This window comes from Phoenix dactylifera, chromosome 1, assembly GCF_009389715.1.
Source record: "Phoenix dactylifera cultivar Barhee BC4 chromosome 1, palm_55x_up_171113_PBpolish2nd_filt_p, whole genome shotgun sequence".
Classification (NCBI taxonomy): Eukaryota; Viridiplantae; Streptophyta; class Magnoliopsida; order Arecales; family Arecaceae; genus Phoenix; species Phoenix dactylifera.
In genome coordinates this window covers 24,393,539-24,416,119 of record NC_052392.1, presented here as the reverse complement: position 1 = coordinate 24,416,119, position 22,581 = coordinate 24,393,539, and the positions used below count along the sequence as shown (strand labels likewise).

At 37.3% G+C, this 22,581-nt stretch overlaps 1 protein-coding gene and 1 long non-coding RNA gene across 2 annotated transcripts; both read right to left on the bottom strand.

The window, feature by feature from the left end:
• Nucleotides 1-2,266: 2,266 nt before the first annotated feature.
• LOC120111949 (ribulose-1,5 bisphosphate carboxylase/oxygenase large subunit N-methyltransferase, chloroplastic-like) lies at nt 2,267-20,033 on the bottom strand. Its single transcript, XM_039130408.1, is given in 14 exon segments — nt 2,267-2,726; nt 2,858-2,955; nt 3,210-3,332; nt 3,681-3,812; nt 5,398-5,500; nt 6,133-6,305; nt 16,205-16,285; nt 16,689-16,760; nt 16,944-16,997; nt 17,306-17,367; nt 17,451-17,530; nt 17,660-17,706; nt 17,708-17,824; nt 19,581-20,033. Coding segments are annotated over 13 exon segments (1,506 nt in total). The 5' UTR covers nt 19,956-20,033; the 3' UTR covers nt 2,267-2,726; nt 2,858-2,868.
• On the bottom strand, nt 6,971-11,625 carry LOC113463349. The gene is made up of 2 exons (XR_003387452.2): nt 11,541-11,625; nt 6,971-8,178 (listed from the first exon to the last, which is right to left on the bottom strand). It is a non-coding gene; the product is annotated as an uncharacterized LOC113463349 (long non-coding RNA).
• Nucleotides 20,034-22,581: the final 2,548 nt, after the last annotated feature.

Genomic DNA, 22,581 nt, shown 5'->3' with positions numbered 1-22,581 from the left:
CTTGGCATTTGAAGCATCAACTAGAACCAACTACTGGTCTTCTGCTTTAGAAGAGATTTTGACAAGGACGCCTTGGTGGAACTAACCTTGGAAGGTCTGACACTCTCCCGATTACATGGAGTGTCACAACTTGTAGAGCAAAAAACTCCCCTACGATGCTCCTTCAATTGCTTCTCCACCTTAGCTGTAAGCTTGCACACACTATTAGAAGTCCAATAAGGTTGCAATTGTATCACGTCACAAATTTCACCATGTAATCCGCCAAGATAACGGGCTATGGTTTGCTCCTCGGGCTTCTAAATATCACACCGCAACATTAGATACTCAAATTCAGCAGTATAATCTTCTACAGATAATTCTTTTTACTTAAATTATGAAATTTGAAAAAAACATCTTATCTATAATTATCTGGAAGAAATTTCTATCTCAGCACCTTTCTCATCTTTTCCCATGTCACAATTCACCTTTTTCCTTCATGTGCCCTCTGTTTCTTAAAATGCTCCCACCAGATAGAGGCGTGTTTCTTCAATTTGATGGCTACAATTTTCACCTTGCGATCTTCTGGTACATCTTTGTATTCAAAAATGCACTCCACCGTATGCAACCAATCAATGAACTCATCAAGATGCGCCCTTCTTTCAAAATCAAGAAAATCAACTTTGATGTCGAACTCTCGTTGAAACTTGTGACTCCTTCGAGAACGATTCGATGTTGGGCTATGATCATGATGAAAAGGATTGGTCTCTTCTTCCTCATCATATGATTCTTCTTCCTCTGATTCATGATTTGGGATATTATGTCTCAAAGTTTGAAGACGTGCCAAATTTTGTTGAAGCCGCTGCACTTCTCTCCGCAATTCTTCATTCGCATCATCACGAAGATCCCGCTCGCGATTTGGTCCTTCAACTTCTTGCCCTCTTCGACCACACCCTCGAGTAGCCATGACAACCTGGGATGCTCTGATACCAAATTTGATGCCCAAAAATAGAGGAAAAAGACAACAACGAACACTCCAACACCAACCAAGAATTTGAGAATAGTGGTAAACCCAAAATTTCCAAGAACTAGAACAATTGATAGATAAAAACTCATCACCCAAAGAAATCCACCCAAGGGATACATAGTTTAATATAAAAAAAAAACACCATCCAAAAAAATCCATTCTAGGAATACAGAGTTCTAGCGATCATCACTCACAGATAATCTCTCTGAGATACAAAGCAAGAACACGCTCACCACCCAAAGAAAAGCCTAGAGATATAGAACACCCAAAAAAAGAAAAACAAGCCAAAGGCTTAATTCCTTAATTCACTGAAACTTGAATTAAATTTTCTCTAAAAACAAACATAGGGCATGCTTTTATATAGGCACGTTTGAAATGCTTTTTAAGCAATTACAAATAATCCTAAACTTAGGGAGAAGACATCCTATAAGAAAGAAAAACACCATATATTGGCATTCCATAAGAGTCCTAAACGTGAGGAAAAGCAAAAAGATCATATTTAGGCGTTCAAAAAAAATTTGCCTTTGCTTAGACATAAATCAAAAATAAATTGCCATAGAAAAAATTTCTTTTTGGCTCCCATGTTGAAAAGAACATAGGTTAATCATACCAAAGCCAGAGGCTTGACTGTATTCAATAGCTATAACCAGTTAGTCAAATTTGTGTTCAAATATTTGACTCAAAATAAGGAAAATCAAGTCTAGCCCTGGTCATGGCAAACCAAAGTTGGTCCAAAGTTGGTCCAATAAAATTTCACAGGAGCTTGATTTCTCCGGCAGTTGCAACTATAGAAAAACTAACTTTTTTTTCCATGTACAATCTCCTTTAAATATATTTTGCACGAGAGAAAGGTTAGTTTTCTTAACAACTAGTATGTAACTACTGCGATGCATGTATGATATTTCTCTTTTTTACAATTATTTTAGAAATGCAATATAAGAATATAACAAATTATAATAAATAAAAAAACTTCAATAATCAAATGTTTATTGCACATTAAATAATGAACTTTAATTATAACAGAGTAAAAACACCATGACATCGACATTATTAATACCGGACCTGTGCGACGTACAGGACACAATTTTTCCAATAAATAGAATACTTCAATAACCAAATTTTTATTATATATTAAGCAATGAACTTTAATAATGACTGAGTATATTAATACCAATATCATTAATATATGTTGCATATTAAGCAATGAACTTTAATAATGACCGAAGAACAACACTATAGGCATCACTAACACTAGTGTCCACGTAGCGAATGAAGAACTCCACATAAGCTATCTCCATTTTAGATATAATATATAAATATTTTTTTCCCCACCACACTTGTAACATCCTTGAAACTCCTGAAAACTAAGTTTTACATCACAAATTGCAACAATCCCAAGTTCCACTGGAGCGACCAATAGCTATAGCCATATCCGAGAGATCTCATGTGGACTACACGGAAGAAGGGAATGGTGATTGTGGAAGGCAGTCCATTGGGCTATCAGGTTACAAAATGACTTATATCTTAATAACATGGTCTAACTAAATGTCAGTAGAGGTGACTTGCACCAGATATTATGATACCAGTATCTTGTTGCAATTTAATTCCTCATGAAATTTCAGGAGTTTCCATGTGGATGACAATGGAATAAAGATCACGATCTGGTTGTTGACATACTCCACGACAAACAATTTTCTCAACTGCAGTATTGTCCGCTATCAACCTGCATCAGTTCAGCATTTGATGAATGTAGATTATAGGAAAGACCAGTCAACTAGAGAGGAATACCACTTGTTGCATGTGAAATAAAATAAGGTGAAGCATGCATGTTTTGGCTACAGAACAACATGGTACCTCACATTCCCCTATTTGAAAAGCTTTCTGAATCCATTAAATAGAGTTAATGCCCGTAATTCACCACTCCTCATATCCCTTAACCTCCTTCGCAATACCTACAAAAGCAACAGAAGTTACTATTATACTAATTTGGTGATATATCATGTCCATTGTATTAATCAATCAGGGTGACTACATCCAGCTCATTTGAAAGAGTTTATGGATACAGTATATTGAAGCATAATTTATAGAAGGTTCGCTATCTTGTGGAAAACAACTTCATAATAGTGGCTGTAAATTGGCAGATTACATCTGTATTGGAGAATAAGAATCACATTTAAGGTAGAGTTCAGTAGCTATTGCAGCTTACATATTGTGAACGATATAGGATCCTCCGCTCACTGGTGCAAAGCTCTGTTGCTAGCTTTTTCAATAGCGATTTTCGATTGGCTTGCTTTGCATTTGTTGGAACTGAATCAGGGGCACCACCACCCTGGAAGTTCATAAAACATGTTATGGTCAAGCCTTTCAAGAACCAAGAAACTGACTGGAAGGATCAGTTCATTAAGTAAAAGGCACAAGCTTCAGTGGCAACCCTATCTACCCTATCCATGAGTCTAGAAAACCTTAACCGAAGATGTAGTGCAAATGAAATAAAGTGATTGATATTAATGTAAAAAGGCATGTAAAATTATCTTGAGAGAAATCTCTAAATGAAGGAAGTGGAAAAATAAGCTTTGGTTCAAGAATTAGAAGACCAGTACGGAGAACTTATACTCTCAGTTATCAAATGCTACTAGAAATTATAGAACAGATGGGAGTCATGGGACAAACTCACTACCTCTAAGAATTTGGTGTACTTTGCTATACTTGATTCACAGCAATCCAATAGGAACTGAAGAGTTTGCTCCTCCAATTCAGGGTAGTTGATTCCGGTCTTAGATTTACTTTTATTAGATGCAGCAGCAGCCATCTGTTAATTCATGAGTGGCAGGATAATTCTCAACTAAGCATATTACTTCAAATTTATCAAAGGTGGAAAACAAGGCAGTGAAAACTGCAATATGATCATATATGAGAAAAAAATGCAAGACCAGTAGATATTCACAATCATTTTTTGCCAATGAAGGATGTGACAGAATTACTGATAAGAGCCCATATTCCTTAACATTTTCCAGTAAATTTTACCATCAGATGTAGGCTGTCAAAATTTGACAAATGTATCAAAATCTGCCTTTCAAAGAAAATTGTCTTTTCGAAAACATCAGGATTGTCATAAACCAGTCCAATCCTTGGAAAACAAGGTTGTTGACCAAGTTTTAAGCATATTGCTCTTGCTACCTATAAAGAATAAGCACAATACAGGATCTGATATCCAGGTTTTATTCATGTATTTTATATTCTCAGTTGGAACCTTTATTAAAAATAATAATTAATAATTAATAAATAAAAACATAGTACTCAAGAGCATCAAATATTGTCCAGAGGTCTAGATTTATACTTGTTGAAGACTAATTCATATCTCTCCACCTTGCATAATCTCTCAGAATTTTTGTCACCACATACAATATGAGTAACTTCAAACACAATATGGCAACTAACTTGTCTATTATATTGGATGTCCTCGAGTTTAGAACTTCTACCAGAAAACAGAAACAAGTTTCTAATGAATAGATGAGTGTCAAAAGAAATCAATTAGTGCATAGGACTATTTCTATGAGTGGCTATATGTAAACTCCACCATCTGGCATAAAACTATGAAACCAGACATCGTTCACATAGAAGATGGAACTATATTGATTTTTTTTTCTGAATTCAGGTTCTTTCCTGCCAAGGTCTGCTGTGCCGGTACCGGGCACCGTACCGGTTGCCCGGCAACACGAGTCAAACGGACCCGCGCCATGCCGTGTCAAGCCTGTACCAACACAGAAAACCGAGGGAGAGAGAAAAAGAGAGAATGAGTCAGGGAGGGAGGGAGGGAGAGGGAGAGGGAGGGAGGCCGGCATGCGGGCGGTGGAGGCCGTGGCCGAACTCCTTTTTCATTCGAAGCAGTCAGCGAATCGGGCCGGCACTGGTGCGGACGTTCTCTGCCACCCTCCATTGGCCTCCCTCCCTCTCCCTCCCTCCTCCACTCGAACGAAACAGGGGTTCGGCCACGGCCTCCACCACCTGCACCAACGCTGGCCTCCGCCACCCTCCGCCGGCCTCCCTCTCTCTCCCTCCCTCTCTCGCTCGCTATCTCTTTTCTTCTCTTCTCCTTCTCCAGGGCGGCGTTTCAGATTCTTTGCTGGAACTGTCCTGATAAGCCATTGGTACAGCTCGGGACGCCCCGAACTAGACGGTTTGGGACAGTTCCGCCAACCTTGTTTCCTAATAATCTTATATTTCTGAATTTAAAGGTTGGCAAAAAAGAAAACAGATCAAAGAAGAGCAGTCAACTCCAACCTAACTGACAATCATATTATTTCAATTATTGTACCTTACAAGCAATAAGAATAATTATAGAGACATTCAAGAAGTTATTCACATATTTCTATTATAATATAAATTTGTCAAACCTCTTCAAATTGTTGACTCATATTTGGTGGGCAAACCACAAGGTAAGCATATGCTGTCATCTCCAGTGGCCAGCCAGTGATCTGCAAAGGGAATCTCTGAGGCCTGCTCAAAAAAGAATCATGACCATAGACATAAACTTGAATATTTCCTACAAAATAATATAATGAACAAAGTAAATATGCTTTTTAAAATAATATAGACAATTAGTGATCTTTAATTGTCAGCATTTTGTTCCAGTAAATTATCATTCACAAATAACATATTTCAAACAAAACATATATTTAAAAGGATGAGTAAGTTTCAGGATATGATCATGCTAATGACAAGCAACACTGGCAACTACATGTAACTCAACATAAATTGAAATTGCAACCTCATTATGAAGATGAACATTTCCAGTTTCAGGAAATTTCAATTTATCTCGCTCACTTTGCTCTGCGAAGTAGTTTAGTATAAGATATTCCAGTTATGGTGCAGAAATAGTAATTAATGATTTCCAAACAGTTTGTCTTAACAAGTACAATGACCAACAAAATAGAGCTCTTTCAGATAGCAAAATGTGAAAAATGGTTCTAAGAATGAAGAGTCATTTATTTCACATAGTTTCTTATTTCATTAAAGTTGAATATGAGTTTGCTTAAATTATTCAACTTATTTTATATTCTTTCTTCTTTTTTTTTTTCCTTATATACTCAGGTTCCAACTGTACTCATTGATGGGTATACAGTACTCACATTGACAAACCATACTTCTGCAAGGCTTCCAGTTTCTCCTTGTAGCATTTGTCAGATTTGTTAAGAGACAATGACAACTCAACTGAGTCATTTGGATTTGCACCCTCTTTCGGAACAAAACCATATGAGAGCAAAAGCTCTCCATTGGATTTCTTGCCATAAGATATAAATACCTGTTGAAATATTTAAGCATCATAGCAGAGACAGAGAGTACACCTTATAATGAGTTATCCATTCAAGATATAAGCTATTATGAATGTCAAAGATTATCATCAGGACTAAACAATTTTAAATTAAAAGAACAAGATTCTACATGAAGAAATTTAAAACAAGGTCTTTCTCATGTTATTAATAAACCATAAAGCAAATTGCAAAATACAGAGTTTTTTATATGACAGCCTAAATCATGCTCCTTTTTGTACCTTCATTTCACAAAAATAAAGAGATGGAGATGTTCTGTCAAGTTGTACTCCCTATTGTGGCACATAGAAATAAACTTCAAAATATACATCATGAAAAATAGGTCAACAGTCACTTGGTTAGATTAAACTTGATAATAGCAAGAAGTAGAGTTTGTTCAGGAAACAAAGAGCAGTCTGTTTTAGCACAGGAGACAAATTTGTGTATGATCATAATTTAATTTCAAAAGTCGGTCCAGAAATTAACAGATGTTGTTTGTTCTTGTCTGAACTTTGTTCAGAGAAGTCTTTATATGTTTCATGGAAGGATTTCATGGAAGAGAAAACTGCACCAACTCTAATTTAGATGTTCACTGTTATAACTAAATACTTTTTCATTAAATTCAGGTGCCTCTTTATCAAGTTTTACTTGTATTATGGTTTGAGAGCTACGGGATGCCATGCTGAGCAAGGAAATCATCACCTTCAACTTCTTAAGCCTGAAATTATATTCAGTGTCCTTCCACAGTTCTTTTTACTTTAAAAGGTTGTAACTTGTAAAATAACAGCGTGAGACATATTTCTTTCGTTCATAAAGCAATATATTGTAATAAATCATCATGACATTATCATATATTCATTTATTAGTAGCAGATTATCGTTGTATTTTGTGAATGCCTAAAATATATGCTATGATCTGATTTCTTCTTTTCCTCTTAGTAAATATGTCAATATTTATTTAATTCCTTACATATCCTAAAATAATAGTATAATGTTATGATTCTAGACTTGTGGTATGATGGATGTGGGCAATGGAACAATGGGAACTAGCAAATGGATTTGGGCTGTGAGAGAATCGGCCCAAATTGGGGTCTGTCTCAAGTTGGAGTTGGCAGACCAAGCCGATTTCAATTCAAATTCAAAAAAAAAAAAAATAGAATTGAAACAAGGAAATCGCGATCCCCTGCCAGAGCTCCCGCCGTGGGAATATGGATGCAGGGCATGGCCGGTGAGGACTCCATGCAGACCGGTGAGGAACGGGCACCGGTTGTTGGGACCGCTGCCAACTGACAAACAGCCGGCCTTATCCATTCACTGAGCCGAGCCTATCTTGTCAAAAACCCTTCTCTAAACCCTTCCTCTCCCCTTATCCTTCTTCCTCATCTCCGGCGACCGCCATGCTGCCACAACCAAGCTCCACCGCCCCAAAACCCTATTTTTCCTTGCAAAACCCTATTTTGCTGTTCCGAGACATTGTCTTCTTCCACCGGAATCCACTGCCGTTGGCCAATAAGGGAGCTAGGGGTGCTGCCCCTCTTCTCTTCCCTTCTCTGTTTTTTTTCTTTGCATGACTGTTTCTTCTTCATGTTCAACCCATTTCTGCTGGCCTGCATTGCCACCAGCTACTGTTGACTGTCGCCCGTAGAGCACTGCCCGCCACCACTGAGCCTTCCACAATCATCACAACCCAGCCATCTTCACCTTCCCCTAGCCTCTTCTCTTCCCTCTCTTCATCCTCCTTCCATTTTCATCTTCCTCTTCTAACTTCTTTCTCTTTTCTTCTTATTTTTCTTCATTTATTATTTCCTATAAATTCTCTTTTTTTTTCTCTCCGTACTTGTTATTTTCTCTTCTCTGACTTGTGCACCTGTAGAGTTGGGCACTGGGCCGTGCCGGGCCGGCCCGGCCCAGGCCCCCCGGGCCAAAAGAATAAACGGGCCGTGCCAGGCACGACCCGTCCAGCACGGAAGGCCAGCCCGGCCCGGCCCCAGGCCCCTCTATTGGTGGGCCGGGCCGGGCACGGCATGCCACGGGCCCGTGCCAGGCACGGCCCGTAACGGGCGCAAACGGGCCGTGCCAGGCACGGCCCGCAACGTCTCTTAACGGGCCGTGCCTGGCACGGCCCGTAACGGCTCCAGACGGGCCGTGCCTGGCACGGCCCGTCTGGAGAGGGGGGAGGAAAATAGCCGTTTTCAACGGCTATTTTCGGGAAAATGTCGGTTTTACCCCTCCCAACAGCTCAATAACGGCTGAATTGAGGGGTATTTTGGGAAAAAAAATTTTTGGGCTTCTATAAATAGCCCATTCCTCCCTCATTCTCACCACACCAAACCTCTCATTCTCTCCTTCTCTACTGCTATTATTTCTCTCTTCTAAAGTGCTCTTCTAGCAATTTAATTTTTAGTTTGTTCAAGTGCTACACAAGAGGAGGTCCCTGTTGAGAAGAGAAGGTCGCTTCTGTTGAGAGCACAAGAGGAAGCTCGGAATCTCGGCGCTGCCTCTGCCCTCCGACCCTCTACTCAATTCCTCCTTGCGGTTAGTTTTTATTTTTTGAATAATCATAGATATGTCATCTTTTGAGGAAAGTCAGTTTGGCATTCCTGTTTCTTGAGGGGGAAGAAACTAATCCCCAACCCCCTGTTCCTAGTTCCTCTAGAACTGGTGAACCGAGTGAAGGTCAAACCTCTTCTCGTAAGAGGACTAGTACTGTATGGAATGAATTTGATAGAGTTATGGTTGAGGGAGTCTGGAAAGCTAAATGTAAAAAATGTGCCAAACTTATAGTTGTAGTAGTAGTGGGGGAACAGGGCATTTAAAAAGACATCAAGAGAGTCATAGGATGCATGATTCTCATGCTCAAACTCAAAGTACCCTTAATATACAAGGGGGATTACTTGTAGGTAATTTTGCATATAATCATGAAAATCAAAGAAAAGCACTTGTAAAATGGATAGTTAAGGATGAATTACCTTTTAGTTTATGTGAATCTTTTAATTTTGAAGAATATGTTCAATTAAACCTACAACCTGCTTACAAAAGAACTAGCAGGCGTACATTTAGAAGAGTAGCTATGACAAATTTTTTAGCAATGAAACAAAATTTAATTGAAACACTTTCTACTTTAAATGTAAAAATTTCATTAACTTCTGATATTTGGTCAGCATCTGTAGGTAGTAATTGTTTTATTGCCATTACTGCTCATTATATTGATAATGATTGGCAATTAAATAAACGTATTCTTGCTTTTCGTGCTTTTGATTTTCCACATTCTGGGCAACAAATTTCAAATATAATTTATCAAACTGCATGTTCATATAATATTAATGAAAAAATTATGTCTATTACTTTTGATAATGCATCTAATAATAATTCTGCTGTTGTATTATTAAAAGACTCATTGCATCCCATATTAGATGGAAATTTACTGCATATTAGATGTGCATGTCATATCTTAAATCTTTCTGTTCAAGCTGGCATGGGCATGATTCAAGATGTGATTTCAAAAATTAGAAATGCAGTTTCTTTTATTCATGCTTCTAGATCAAGACTTCAAGAATTTAAGGAATTATGCGTAAATCATGGTAAACGTTTTAAAAATTTAAACTTGATGTAATTACTCGTTGGAACTCCACATATAGCATGATACATGATGCATACCCATATAAAAATTTATTAAGTGCATATATTAATGATCGTGGATTAGGATTTACATTGACTGAAACTGATTGGAATAAAGGAAAAATTTTGGAAGATTTTTTGCTTAGTTTTTTATAATGCTACCAATGTTCTTTCTGGTATTTATTACCCTACTTCATGTTCATTTTTACAACAAGCATATATAATTAGTCAAAAATTTGCAGAACATAGATATGATGATGTTTTAATGCCTATTATTGAATTAATGGAATCTAAATGGAATGAGTATTGGGACAGGATATGTCCTATGCATAACTTAGCTGCTGTATTTGATCCTAGAGTTAAATTAAATGGCGTGCTAATTTTACTTGATGCATACTCTGAAAATATGAATCAAGATGCTGATTCTGCTAAAGATGAGGTAAGACAACTTCTTTATGATATTTATGCTATATATGATGAAAAAATTCGTGGATCTAGAACACAAATACAAACCTCTATTCCTCCTTCTAGTAGTTCTCGTTCGTCATCTATTTTTCATTCATTGCACAGAGAAGACACACACATGCTTCAAGTTCCTCTTCATCTTCTTCATCTTTAAGTAGTGAACTAGAATTTTATTTACGAAATGATCTTCAGTCTGCATATGATGAAAATCAAATAGAGAATCTAGATGTATTATCTTGGTGGAAGAGTGTTAGAAATCAATATCCTGTTATGTCTGCAATTGCACGCGATATTTTAGCTGTGCCGATGTCCACGGTAGCATCGGAATCCGCTTTAGTGCAGGTCGGCGTGTTCTTGACGAAAAGAGAAGTAGGATGACGGGCGAAACGGTGGAGATGCTTCTCTGCTTCAAGGATTGGCTGGATGCTGAGGCAAGACTTCAAGATAAAGGTGGACATAGTACAACATCCTCTGATGATGATGATACAAACACTACTGAAGAGTGAAGACTGAAGACTGAAGACTGAAGAGTGAATACTGATTCACTGAATCACTGATGATTAGTAAGATTCTTAATTTTTTATAATTGTACATTTTTATTGTATTCTGGAGGTCAGACCAAGGTCCAAACCTCGGCCCTTTCTTAGTTTCTTATTGTATTCTAGAATCTAGAGGTCAGACCAAGGTTCAAACCTCCCTTCATGTACCATTTTGATTGAAATTAATAAACTGGTAGGGGTCTATGCCAAACCCCCCACCATTAAGGTGGCTTTATATTCATAAATCAAAATTTCTTAGTCTTCAATATTTATTAATTTATTAAAAAAATTTTATCGGGCCGAGCCGGGCCCAGGCCCGGACCGTGCCAGGCCCGCGTGCCAGCCCGGCCCAGGCCCTTATGGGCCGTGCCGTGCTGGCACGCGGGCCGTGCCGTGCTTGGCCCGCGTGCCTAGACCGGGCCGTGCCGGCCCTGGCCCTAAGCGGGCCGTGCCAGGCACGGCCCGCTGGCCAGGATTTGCTAGCCCAGCACGGCCCTATCAAAAGGGGCCGTGCCAGGCACGGCCCGGCACTGTAGCTGGCGGGCCCGCTCCGTGCCGTGCCGTGCCGGGCCGTGGGCGGCCCGGCCCAGTGCCCATCTCTATGCACCTGGTACCATGATTTACCCATGTCAGCAACAGATCAAACCTAGGCCTCTGATTGAACCTAGACCGAATCTATCTCTCTTTTCTATCTTGTTGGTTGACCCAGACTAAGTCAAATCTCCTTTAATTAGTCTAATTTTTTTTTCATTGATAAATTAGATCTGACTCGGAAATTTTAATCTGATCAGGTGGAAACTCGGATCCGGAGAGCAAGGAGGCATGATCAAGACCGATTCCTTTACATTCAAGTAACCATGAACTCCATCTCATTGTGAAATACCTGTGTTAGTGTCAGGCTATAATTAATTGTTTAGATCCAAGAGGTAGTCAAGACCCCTGGATGTTAGCTAGATTTGGTGGTTTAGAGGTAGACTGGACCTTACCACAAGATATTTCAAATTATATAATGTTTTATTGAAATCTAATAAGATACTTAATTATTTTAGGTTTTTGGAAGATTTTTCTAATTGGTGAATTTCGAGAGATTTAGAGCAAAACATGCCAAGTTACCTCTATCCCTAGTGTTTTATCATGCACGTGGTTTGATCTATATTATTTGGAAATTAATCTTTTGCTATTATGTTATGTTTAAGTTAAGGATCATATGCATGCTCCATGAAAATAATTTGTAAAATATTGGATCAAGTATGATATAATTTACTTGGGCATGAATTATATTTTATTATATCGATAAATATGTTGCTATCATATATGTTATGTGTTGATTTTACTAGTATGTAGTCCGACTATGATCACACGGGCTCAGGATCTAGTCTCCTTTTGAGTCTCTAGTAGTGCAAGCACTAGCGCATGCCAACTGATAATGTGGTGCAGTCAGGAGCTAGTTTTCTTTCAGCCCTAGCCAGTCAGACTGATTGCTGGCACGTGCTGATAGAAGCATGTTTTCCATATGATTTTAAAGCTAGTTTTCGTCTGGGCCTCCAATGGGACAATCATTGGTGCATGATCAATGGACGGCATGTTGTAGTCAAGATTTAGTCTCTTTCGAGGATTGCCATGGGCTCATCGTGGCCACAGTCGTAAGGACTAAGGGAGTGAGAATGGAAGATCCATCCATGTTTGTTTTGGAAATTTATTTTGGCCAAATGTATTATATATCTTGAATTCTATATTGATAGATATGATATATTTCATTCATTGGCATGCTTTTATGAAAAATCATGCAAACTAATATTTATATTTCTTGTGTAATATACTTGATCCAACTGGAGATTTTGGTAACTTACTGAGCCTGTAAAGCTCAATCTCTCTCTCTCTTCTATTTTTTTCAGATGCAGAAGAGTAGATGGGGCTTGGGATCGAGCACTGATAAGCTTAGGATCTAGAAAACATTTGATTATTTTTTTTTTGGATACATTTATTAGACTTATTCTTATTAAGTGATTGTGGACTAATTCTTTTAAATAATTATATTAGATTATTTATTTCTACCACTGTATGAGTTTGGACTGATGTGAATATGTATAAATCAAAAGGCAGGCCTTGCATGTCCCATGGGTTAAACCCTATGGATGTATGGTCGTCTACACGTACTGGGCTCAGGCCATCGGGTTAGGACATGGCAGGCTGAGACTGGATTATCTTGCATTTGGCTTCCTAATAGTTGCCTACTATGGCCCAATAGCCCAATACATCCAGACCTCGGATGAAGCTAGCTCAAGCCCACTGCATGTTAGGCTATCATCATAATAAGGCATTGGGGTTCCCCCACTCCATCTGACTTCTCGGGCTCATGTGGGTGAATAGATGGATTGGGTCTTGAGCATCCATGTGGCCACCTAACCAAAAGTATCCTAAGTGTGAATAGCCTATTAGGCCATCAGCGTAAGATTACTATGTGGATTTCTATGTGGATTTACTTTGGAATAAAAAATTTATGTGTTTATCCACATGCGTCCAGCAAAAAACAAACATGCCGATCCAAAATAGTTACTAGAGGAACCTGAAAAAGAGACCACTTTTTCTGGGGTCTATCCGCTATCACTCGATCAAGATCAGATGGCTGGCATTTAGAAGATTTTCATGGATCATGATGGACTCTTCTAGGTGGATACAATGCCACCATTGATCCCTTCATCTGCTGCCATAGAGCCTCATCTCCACCATTGATTTTGAATCTTACAGAGCACCCTCCTCTCCCTCTTCTATTAATACCCTAGCTCCGCCTGCCACCCCGCTTTCCACTAGATTGCTGGGTTATTGTGAGGTGGCTAGCATTCTGCAGGAGCTGGATAGGGAGAAGGTAGAGAATTGCAGGTGCCCCTTTGAGCTTAGACTTAGATAGAAGCATGTATAAAGGGACAATCTGAGAATAGTTCAAAATGTGGAGTCAAATTCAAGTGGATGTCCAACCCTAAAAATTTGTTTCATATATAGAGTTTTGGTTGAGTTCATGTAAAATTTTGTTCAAGAACTTCCATACGGATTTGATAACAGGATTTTGGATATCAAAATTTGAAGGAGCAAAATAAAAAAAAGATTGGAGTGAAAAAATGATAGCTAGATGGATTAGAAAATCTAGGACCAACTTGCTGGCTGCCACTTAGTCCATTTGGATGGAACACAATGCCAATATTTTTACTAATTAATGCATGTTGGAGCAAAGGGGGAAGAAAAATGGAAAGCTTGAAAAAGAGGATGGCTTCAAGGCATGTAGCATTGCCACTTTCCTTAAGGCTTTCCCTTTACCAATCAGGTTTGCAAGGGGAATGTGCTTTAAGCCTTTAGGATACAATGAAGCACAATGTTTGATCACATTTTGCACTAACAAGGCAAACAAATGAGCATCCACCAATGTCTACAGAATCAAATTGATCTGATAATAATGGTGTATTATGGTGTGTTGTTGTGTTCTGGATACAGGGATTTAATTAGCTATTAATAGAGTAGTCCTGTCTGTTAGGATACATGCTTTCTTTGGGGAATACACATTTTCTCCAGAAGCATGCGTCCCTCCATCGGACACATCCAACGGACACTTCCTTCTCAAATACGCTAGATGCCGTTTGAAAAGAGACTCAAACAAATGCCTGTTGGAAAAGGGGCCAGCCAACCAACCACAACAACAGTTGGCAGGTTATGTTTTAAAATAAAACATCTTTTTGTTTATTTTGAAAATATCCAACAATCCAGATAAGTGATGCAACTAATACACGTGATATGGATTTGTTCTCTCTTGGGAGATACTAGTGCAAGCTAAGTAAAAACAAGAGTTTTGTTTTTGCAAGGGTCAAAGCTTGTAATTTTGATTTTGTTTCAGATTGCACTGTTTCTTTGGTTGATCTTGCATTAACCTCCTTTTTGTTATTCTCTTCATTATAAAGCGGGTGGATCTTAACCACCCCTTTTATCTAGAAAAGAAAAAGTCATGATAGCCAAATCAAGTGGATATGGTGGAGGATATGTCTTGTATAACTGCATCAACGTCCTTTGTTTTGTTTCTCTAAGCGAGTGGATTTTAGCTACCCTTTTATCAAAACTAAAAACATGATATCCAGATCAAGGGGATATGGTGCAGGATAAGTCTCGACTGGTATAACTATTAGCAAAGAATAAAAGTACAAATTACAATCTTCCACATGCATATCACATCTAGAAATAAGACGACAAGTAATCCCCAATCTTCCAATATTAACTGTATTATAGTTTGGTGCTCATTAGGTCCCTATGTTTCCCCTATACAGTAATGACCCAGTTTTCTTACACTGGTGACTTGTTGAGGGAGGAATAGTAGTATTTAGATTGGCAGTACAGTAAAGAATTTTAAGTGGAGTTTTTCAAGTTGTGGTTATGCACAAGACCTAGCAAGACAGATCGTACATATGGTGTTAAAAAATGCAAATTGATCTTCAGAAATTTGAATATTTGAGTTAGAACCACAAAATGCTGACACCACAATATATGTATAAACCAACAAGTTGCTACACAACATATAAGAGCCCATACTCGATGCTTTACAGTTGTTTTTCACATGAAGATTACCTTTGAGAACTTGAGAACAATTACTCATCTTTATCAATGAAGTTATTGGACAAATCTGAAAAAGTCTTAGTTCTTTTTCTTTTTCTTGAAAAGTGATATTATATATTTAGTTAAATATGTGCAGAAGGACAATTATCCTAAACTGGTTTATGGTTCTTAACCAAATTAAGATAGCTAAACATATTAGACTAGCATTCCCAGAATGATTTAGAGGGAATAAAAGAAGAAAAACAATATTAGAAAGAAAGGACAGTTTGTTTTGGTGTTTGTTTTGGTGGCATTGGAAAAGTTACCTGGTCACTATTTTTATATGTTACTTTCTAATGTCATAGCATGGTGCAAGATAATTAAGCTTCCTAGACCTTTTACCAGTAGGCTGTAAAGACAAATTTTACAAATTCTAAAAACTTTATATGTAATGGAAAAAATGTGACAAACTTGATCTTTTAATATTTTCTACAAGAAATTATGGATTGCAAATTAAATTCTATAAATCTAGCCAACACATCTAGTCTAGAAACTGCCACAAAATAAACCAACTTTGATAAAGTTCTAGCATGTTTCTACCTATTAGCTTCTTTCAAGGGTATCATGAAACTCTAATAACTACATCCAATACTAAATAAATAAAAGCTATATGATAAGTAAACTAGAGAACTTGTTTACCTGCTCACCTGGTTGATATGACCTGTCAGTCATGAAAACTATTCCCTGAGATGATTTATCATAGTCCAAGAATGTCTCCACCTGGAAAAATTCATGCACCAGATATCTCTGATGAAATGTCCAATCCACACAAAAAGGTAATTTGTTTAAACTTCTGTTCAGGATACACATATCATAGATTTTTTGAGTACGTTACAGGACAAGGTTCCTGAAAGACGGTGAAGGCTGTCAAGTGGATTAATTCATGGATCCACTTTCTTATATGCATACATCTTAAAAAGATATGCCCGGTCCTTTCTCAATAATTTCCTAGTACAAACCCAACATCAATCAAAGTGAGGGTTCATGCAGGACAACAGATATTATTCACACCAAATAATGAATAACATATAGAAATAACTTGAAGTGGCAGACTATGTAATATGGGCAGAGTTGAACTGAATGTACCAAAGAAACAAAAATCACATATTATGGAGTAAGATACCTCAGAGCTATGATTAAGCATGTCTGCCCAAGGAACTAATGCAACTTTTCCATCCATTGATGGCAAACGAACCTGTGATGTCAAAATTTCATCAATCAGAAATCGATCTAAAAGTAGATCGTAGTGAACTAGAAAATCCATTTGAAATATATATATATATATATAATATCATTTTTACATAGATATTACGACATAATTAAGCAGGTAGTTTTACCATAGCAAAGCACAATGGACTCAGCAAATTGTTTCACTCACTAAACGTGAGAAGAGAATGCCAAAGGACCCACCAAATGTGTTCATGTTGAATACCTGAAACAAGACATTCCATTTCCATTATCAGATACAATCAATCTGATGAGGAAGCAAACATGAGATGACAATCAGAAGAGAACAGTAAGGCTTAAGAGGGAAAGAATGATTTACAAAGATGTAGTATTTCATATGCTTGGAAATGGACAATCCTACAGCCTCGGAGGCAACTCAAATTGGTTTAGATTTCTTTTTGAATTTGGATGGAAATGTTTCCTATATTATTATATCTATGATTTAAGCAAATGTCGATAAAACTGTTCCATGATTCTGTTAGCATGAAGAGAAAGAGTTTCATTTTTAGGTACCTCCTCAGGAAATAACTGTGGATATTTAGAAAATATCCTGACTCTTAAATCGTTGTACCTGCAGTTTTGGAACAAAGAAAATGATAATACACACAAAAATAACCAAGTAATAGTAATAGAAAGAAGAGAAAGAAATGCATACGTTCCCGTAAATCAGTAATCCTTTCAATTGCTCTTCCCCTGATCTGTGAAGCTACCAAATATGTGTCTAGTTCGGAGCGTGTCCTGCAAATGACATATAAATGCTGTAGAGAAGAAATCTGAGAACATACCCAAAAAACCATGGGAGCAAGAAAGGTTGCAGTTCTTCTGGCCACACACCTCACATACAGGCAATTGAAGCTCTAAACATACCAATACAAAAGCGAGTAAGGCTGTCTAGGCAAGGCTGATATATAACTGCAACCATCTTGAAGAGTTCAAGAGACTTGCTTCACTTATCAGGTAAGTTGCAAGCAATGGCCAATCTGGTACAGAATTTCTCCGCATAACATTTCCTACTTCAGGGCAACTCCAGTCCTATGAACAAAAATACACAATCTAAAAAGTCTACTAGATAACATCAGTGTGATATTAATTGAGTAGATCTTATAAAGAATCTCCACATTGAAGAAAACAGCAAAAATGTGCATAAGAACACAAATTGCAAAGTAATAAGATACTTAGAAAATTATCAGTTACGATGCATAGTCCAATGGTTGGATTCAAGATTATTTTGAAAATGAAAAGGCATGTCAATGCAAGCATAATCATAACCTACAACCTCATCCTGTTGATCTAAGATGCTTTACAAATCATCTCAACTATTCATTTCGTCATACATTTATCTGAAGTGAAATACTCTCTAACCTACAGGCCATTCCCATATACATGGGTTTGAATTTATTAGGGAGGATATTTATATATAGTAGGGAACAGTATTCAATCAGTTCATTTGCTTATACATGGTTAAGGGATAAATGGAATTCTTGGTCCCAATTTTCATGTCGCCTTTCATCTAGGCTTTTTTCTAGTCCACTGAAACCTTGAGTTGTTTTGTCCTAGTTGCCTGAGCTTCAACTGATGATCGAAAACCATTCAAGATTTATAATTTTTCATATCGGTTTTATAAAGACATGGTCCCCACAACTCTGCTTGTCCCAGACATGACCAGGTCAGAATCCAGTTGCAGATCTCAAACGTTGCATCATGTGTCACAATTGGTGCATCATACATCTTTTAACAACTTTTTCTACCAATAAGTTTCCCAGAATTAGATATTTGTGAAATGGGGATGCCCATAAGAAAACTTGACAATTCTAAATGATCCTGCATTATATGCTCAATCTGTATACACTTCAAGGTAGATCAAAGTAAATGGCAACAGTAAGCCCCACAGTGGATTTTATATTTAATGATTCTTGATCATCCATACATTCAATTTTTGCTATTGATTTTTTTTTGGTAGAGTTACTGAATTAGTCTTTAAAAATTTACTAAAGAAATTTAGTGGCTATGGCAATATGTTATTTGCAGGATATATCATTGTGCAACACAAGTAAGACGTTTGTTAGATTTCTTCTCTTTTTAAAAATAAAAATAAGTTGTTTTACATGGATCAGCGGAAGAAGTTATACAAGCGTCCAAGAGAAAACATGCATGCGTCTGGGGAAATAGATGCCTCAACAGTGGCATCTTAAACCTAACATCTCAAAACCTAAATGCCTAGTTCCACGGATACCTACAGCTTTAATTCTATGCCCTGATCATAAGAATTTGCATATCTTTCTTTCTGTGGACATTCCTTTTTTTTAAATGAAATGAAAGCCTGTCGTCTGAACCATCTCAAAAAGGGTGAAAAATCTCATTTTCTCACCCATCAAACATGACACCCAAGCCTAATATGCAGTTATCTAACACTTTGCCTCGACTCTAAATATCATTCTTGTGGACCATGACATTTTCGCTTTAAATTTGGTCTCAGATTTCACTTAATCAGAGGATCAATGTGTAGTTCTTTTCTTTTCTTTTTTTTTTTTTGTCATCCTTGGTAAAATTAAACACTTAATCAAGCCAAACAGCAAATTCTCTAGCCTAGAAAATTTCACATTCAACTAAAATGAATCAAGAGAAATCAAGTTACCAATAAAATGCTCATTCTACGCCATTGTGAAATCCTCTGTGCAGAGAAATGACAAATAAACAAGCTTTTTTTTTCTCAATAATTGTGTTTGCTATAACCACCTCCATCAGTCTCCTAGAATAAGAAAAAACACAAAATACTGCATAACCTTACCGAATCAGCCGTGATAACCAGAGAGGGAGGCACAAAGAGGAGCTTCTCCCCCTTCCTGATGTTCTTGAGGGCGACGAGGCCTCTCTCTCCAACATCCACCCTCTGGATCGCCATCTTCTGAGGGGGGAGGCCGGACTCCGAGAGCCATTGCTGCAGAGCCGAGGCACTCTCTAGGGATTCGATCTCGCAGCCCCATGGGATGGGGCGGGCCTCAGAGGCCCTTGAGGTGGTGGACGGAGTACTGGAGATCGAGCAGCGAGTCCTGTGGCGGAAGGGGACTGCAGGAGAGGCGCCGTTGTAGCTGGAGGGAGGTAATGGATTCTGGGGGAAGTGGGGGAGCACAGAGGTGTGAAGAACCCTAGAGAGTTGGGCCATGGCATTGATGGCAAGCGACAGAGAGAGACGAGGGAAGTCTTTCGGATGGGGGAGGAGCTTATCCGTTAGTTTTTATGGTTAGGATTTCTTTGGGTTACTTTCTATGGCGGGAGAAGGGTGGATTGCCCACTCTTTAGTTTTTTTTTGTCTATTTTTATACACATCTTGCGTCTTGTTTTATACATAATCAGGGAGTATTCAGTGAGTAAAACTGATCTATCAACTGATGATTTTTTTTTTTTGAATAAAGAACTGATGAAGTTTTTGAACTTTAAGTTTTTTCTATCAAATTTTTTTATTTAAATGAATGAAATAATAATTATATTTTAATTTTTTTAGATGTACCTTTTGTAGTTTGCAGCTCTGTCTCTCTTTTTAATGAAATATAATCGAGGTCGAAAGATTTGTATAAATTATATGTTTCGTCACCGCTCTATGAAAAAGTCTTAAATATGAATATGTCAGATATCCACGACTCGATTAGTAAAAATCTGTCTTCAAAAAAATATGTTTTTTATCGATGCACAAAAAAATATTTTATTGCGAATGAACAAAATATTAAATAATTATTTATATATAAAAATCAAAATTATTGGTCTGTTTATTTACTGAAAAGGATATTTTTATGATTTTTTTATGGCGGCAGCAGCAGCTGAATCCACCCCTCGGATCTGCTCTTTTGTTAGTTTCATTTAGAAATATTGAGTCAGTCTTCGCGGTTTAATTTTATATGTATATTTTAAAAAACTTTTCTTAAACTTAATGTCATTAAATGAAATCTAGATATTATCTCATTCATGCTTTTATTTGCTAATTGTAGATTGAGAAGGTTGTCTGGGAACTAAGTTGTTGAAAGTGTTAAGTCCATATTTTTTGCCCAAAGTAGACACATTTCACATAAAAGGAAATATAATTGGACTAGAGAAACATAGCTTGGGAATTAATCATATATGGAACTTCAAGTTTTTGAAGTTAAGCAACTCTAGTTGCAATAATTGATTACATGAATTAGTTATGGCTATTGATGCAACTCATCAAGAGGAACAAGCTGAGTCAAGTATATCAAGTGATCCTTTACACATTCCAAGTAGGCCTATTATAAGATTCCAGGCTTAAAGACTTAGAGAAGCTCTGATTAGGCTTGTTCTAAACATATAGGCTAGGCAAGCTTCGAGTGGATCTATAGATATAAAGTTGGGTATGAGCAATTTACAAGAAGTCATCAATGTCATTCAAGTAGAAGATGGAAGCTGTTGATGACACTTGGGCCAAATCTACCATAAATGAAGAAGTCTTGCTGAATTTTATGCATAGGCTGATTCATTTGAACCTGGGCTTCATTAATTTGAGCTCAACATGGTATTTTTATCTTCATTTAATGGGCTGCACGAATTTATGAAGACTTTTCATTATTTGAAACTTCTCATTAGTTGCTTTGTCTTTCCTATGCTTGGAGGGATGTTCCAAAGTAGTTAATTAATGTTTTGTGTTTCCATACTTGGAGGGGTGTTCCAAGGTAGTTAATTATTGTTTTGTTTCCATGCTTAGAGGGGTGTTCTAAGACTAGTATTTATATTTGAGGTCATGTAGAGAATAAAAACAATGAGTTTGTTCTGAATTTCAAATTTGAGAGAAGCTTTCTCTTATGTTCTTCATTGAATGTCTAAACTTATCAAAGATTGATCAATCTTGTGGCTTTCACCACTTTGGGTCCTTGTTTCATCATATTCAAGGTTCTAGTGGATCATCCAAAAATCTGGTTTTTGTTTTCTTGGGGTTAGAATACCATCTCGTCCGTGGGTTCTAAGGATCTAATCCTTGTGGGTTTGCATCATTTGGTATCAGAGCTTCGGCCCTAAAATCATGTTACTATCCTTTATTTTCATCTGTTCATCATACTCTTTCGTCTATTTTCTTCTTAAACATCAAGTGAGTTAATTCATCTTGTTTTTATCTTTATCCATCAGCTTCAATTTCTGTTTTCTCATTTGAATTTTTGAGCCTGTTATATATATATATATATATATATATATATATATATATATATATATATATATATATATATATATATACAGATTCAAGAAAAAAAAAGAAAAAAAAGGGGCGGGGGGTGGAATTTACCATTGTAATCGCAGGCACAAGTGATATTGAATTTGATTGTTCCTTTGGGGATCGATTGCTTCTGATTAAAGTTCTTGATTTTGTCCTTAAAGTTAAGTGTTGAATTCAATCTTGCAAGGTTGAGTAAATCTTTATTTGAGTTGATCAGTTCCTTAAAGAGCTACAAGAGAAAGCTAAGAGTGGAGAGATATCTTTTGAGGGTAACTAGTGAGGGAGTGTATAAGGTTTATTTTCACTAACATTTTCTTGCAGCTTTAACAATGTCTCATAGGGATGAAGCCCACATCTAACCAGGAAGATACACAAAATATGGCATTTATGATAAATGCCATGCAACAACAGTTTGAATGTTTAAATGTGGTTTTCGGTGAATTCAGGGAACAGGATGGATAGGCAAGACATGGTGATTGCAAATTTACAAAGAGGACAGCCTAATAAAAATCCTAATCCTAGAAGACCTGCAAGGCGAGAACCTGTACTTGTGGATGAATTTGATGATGAAGCA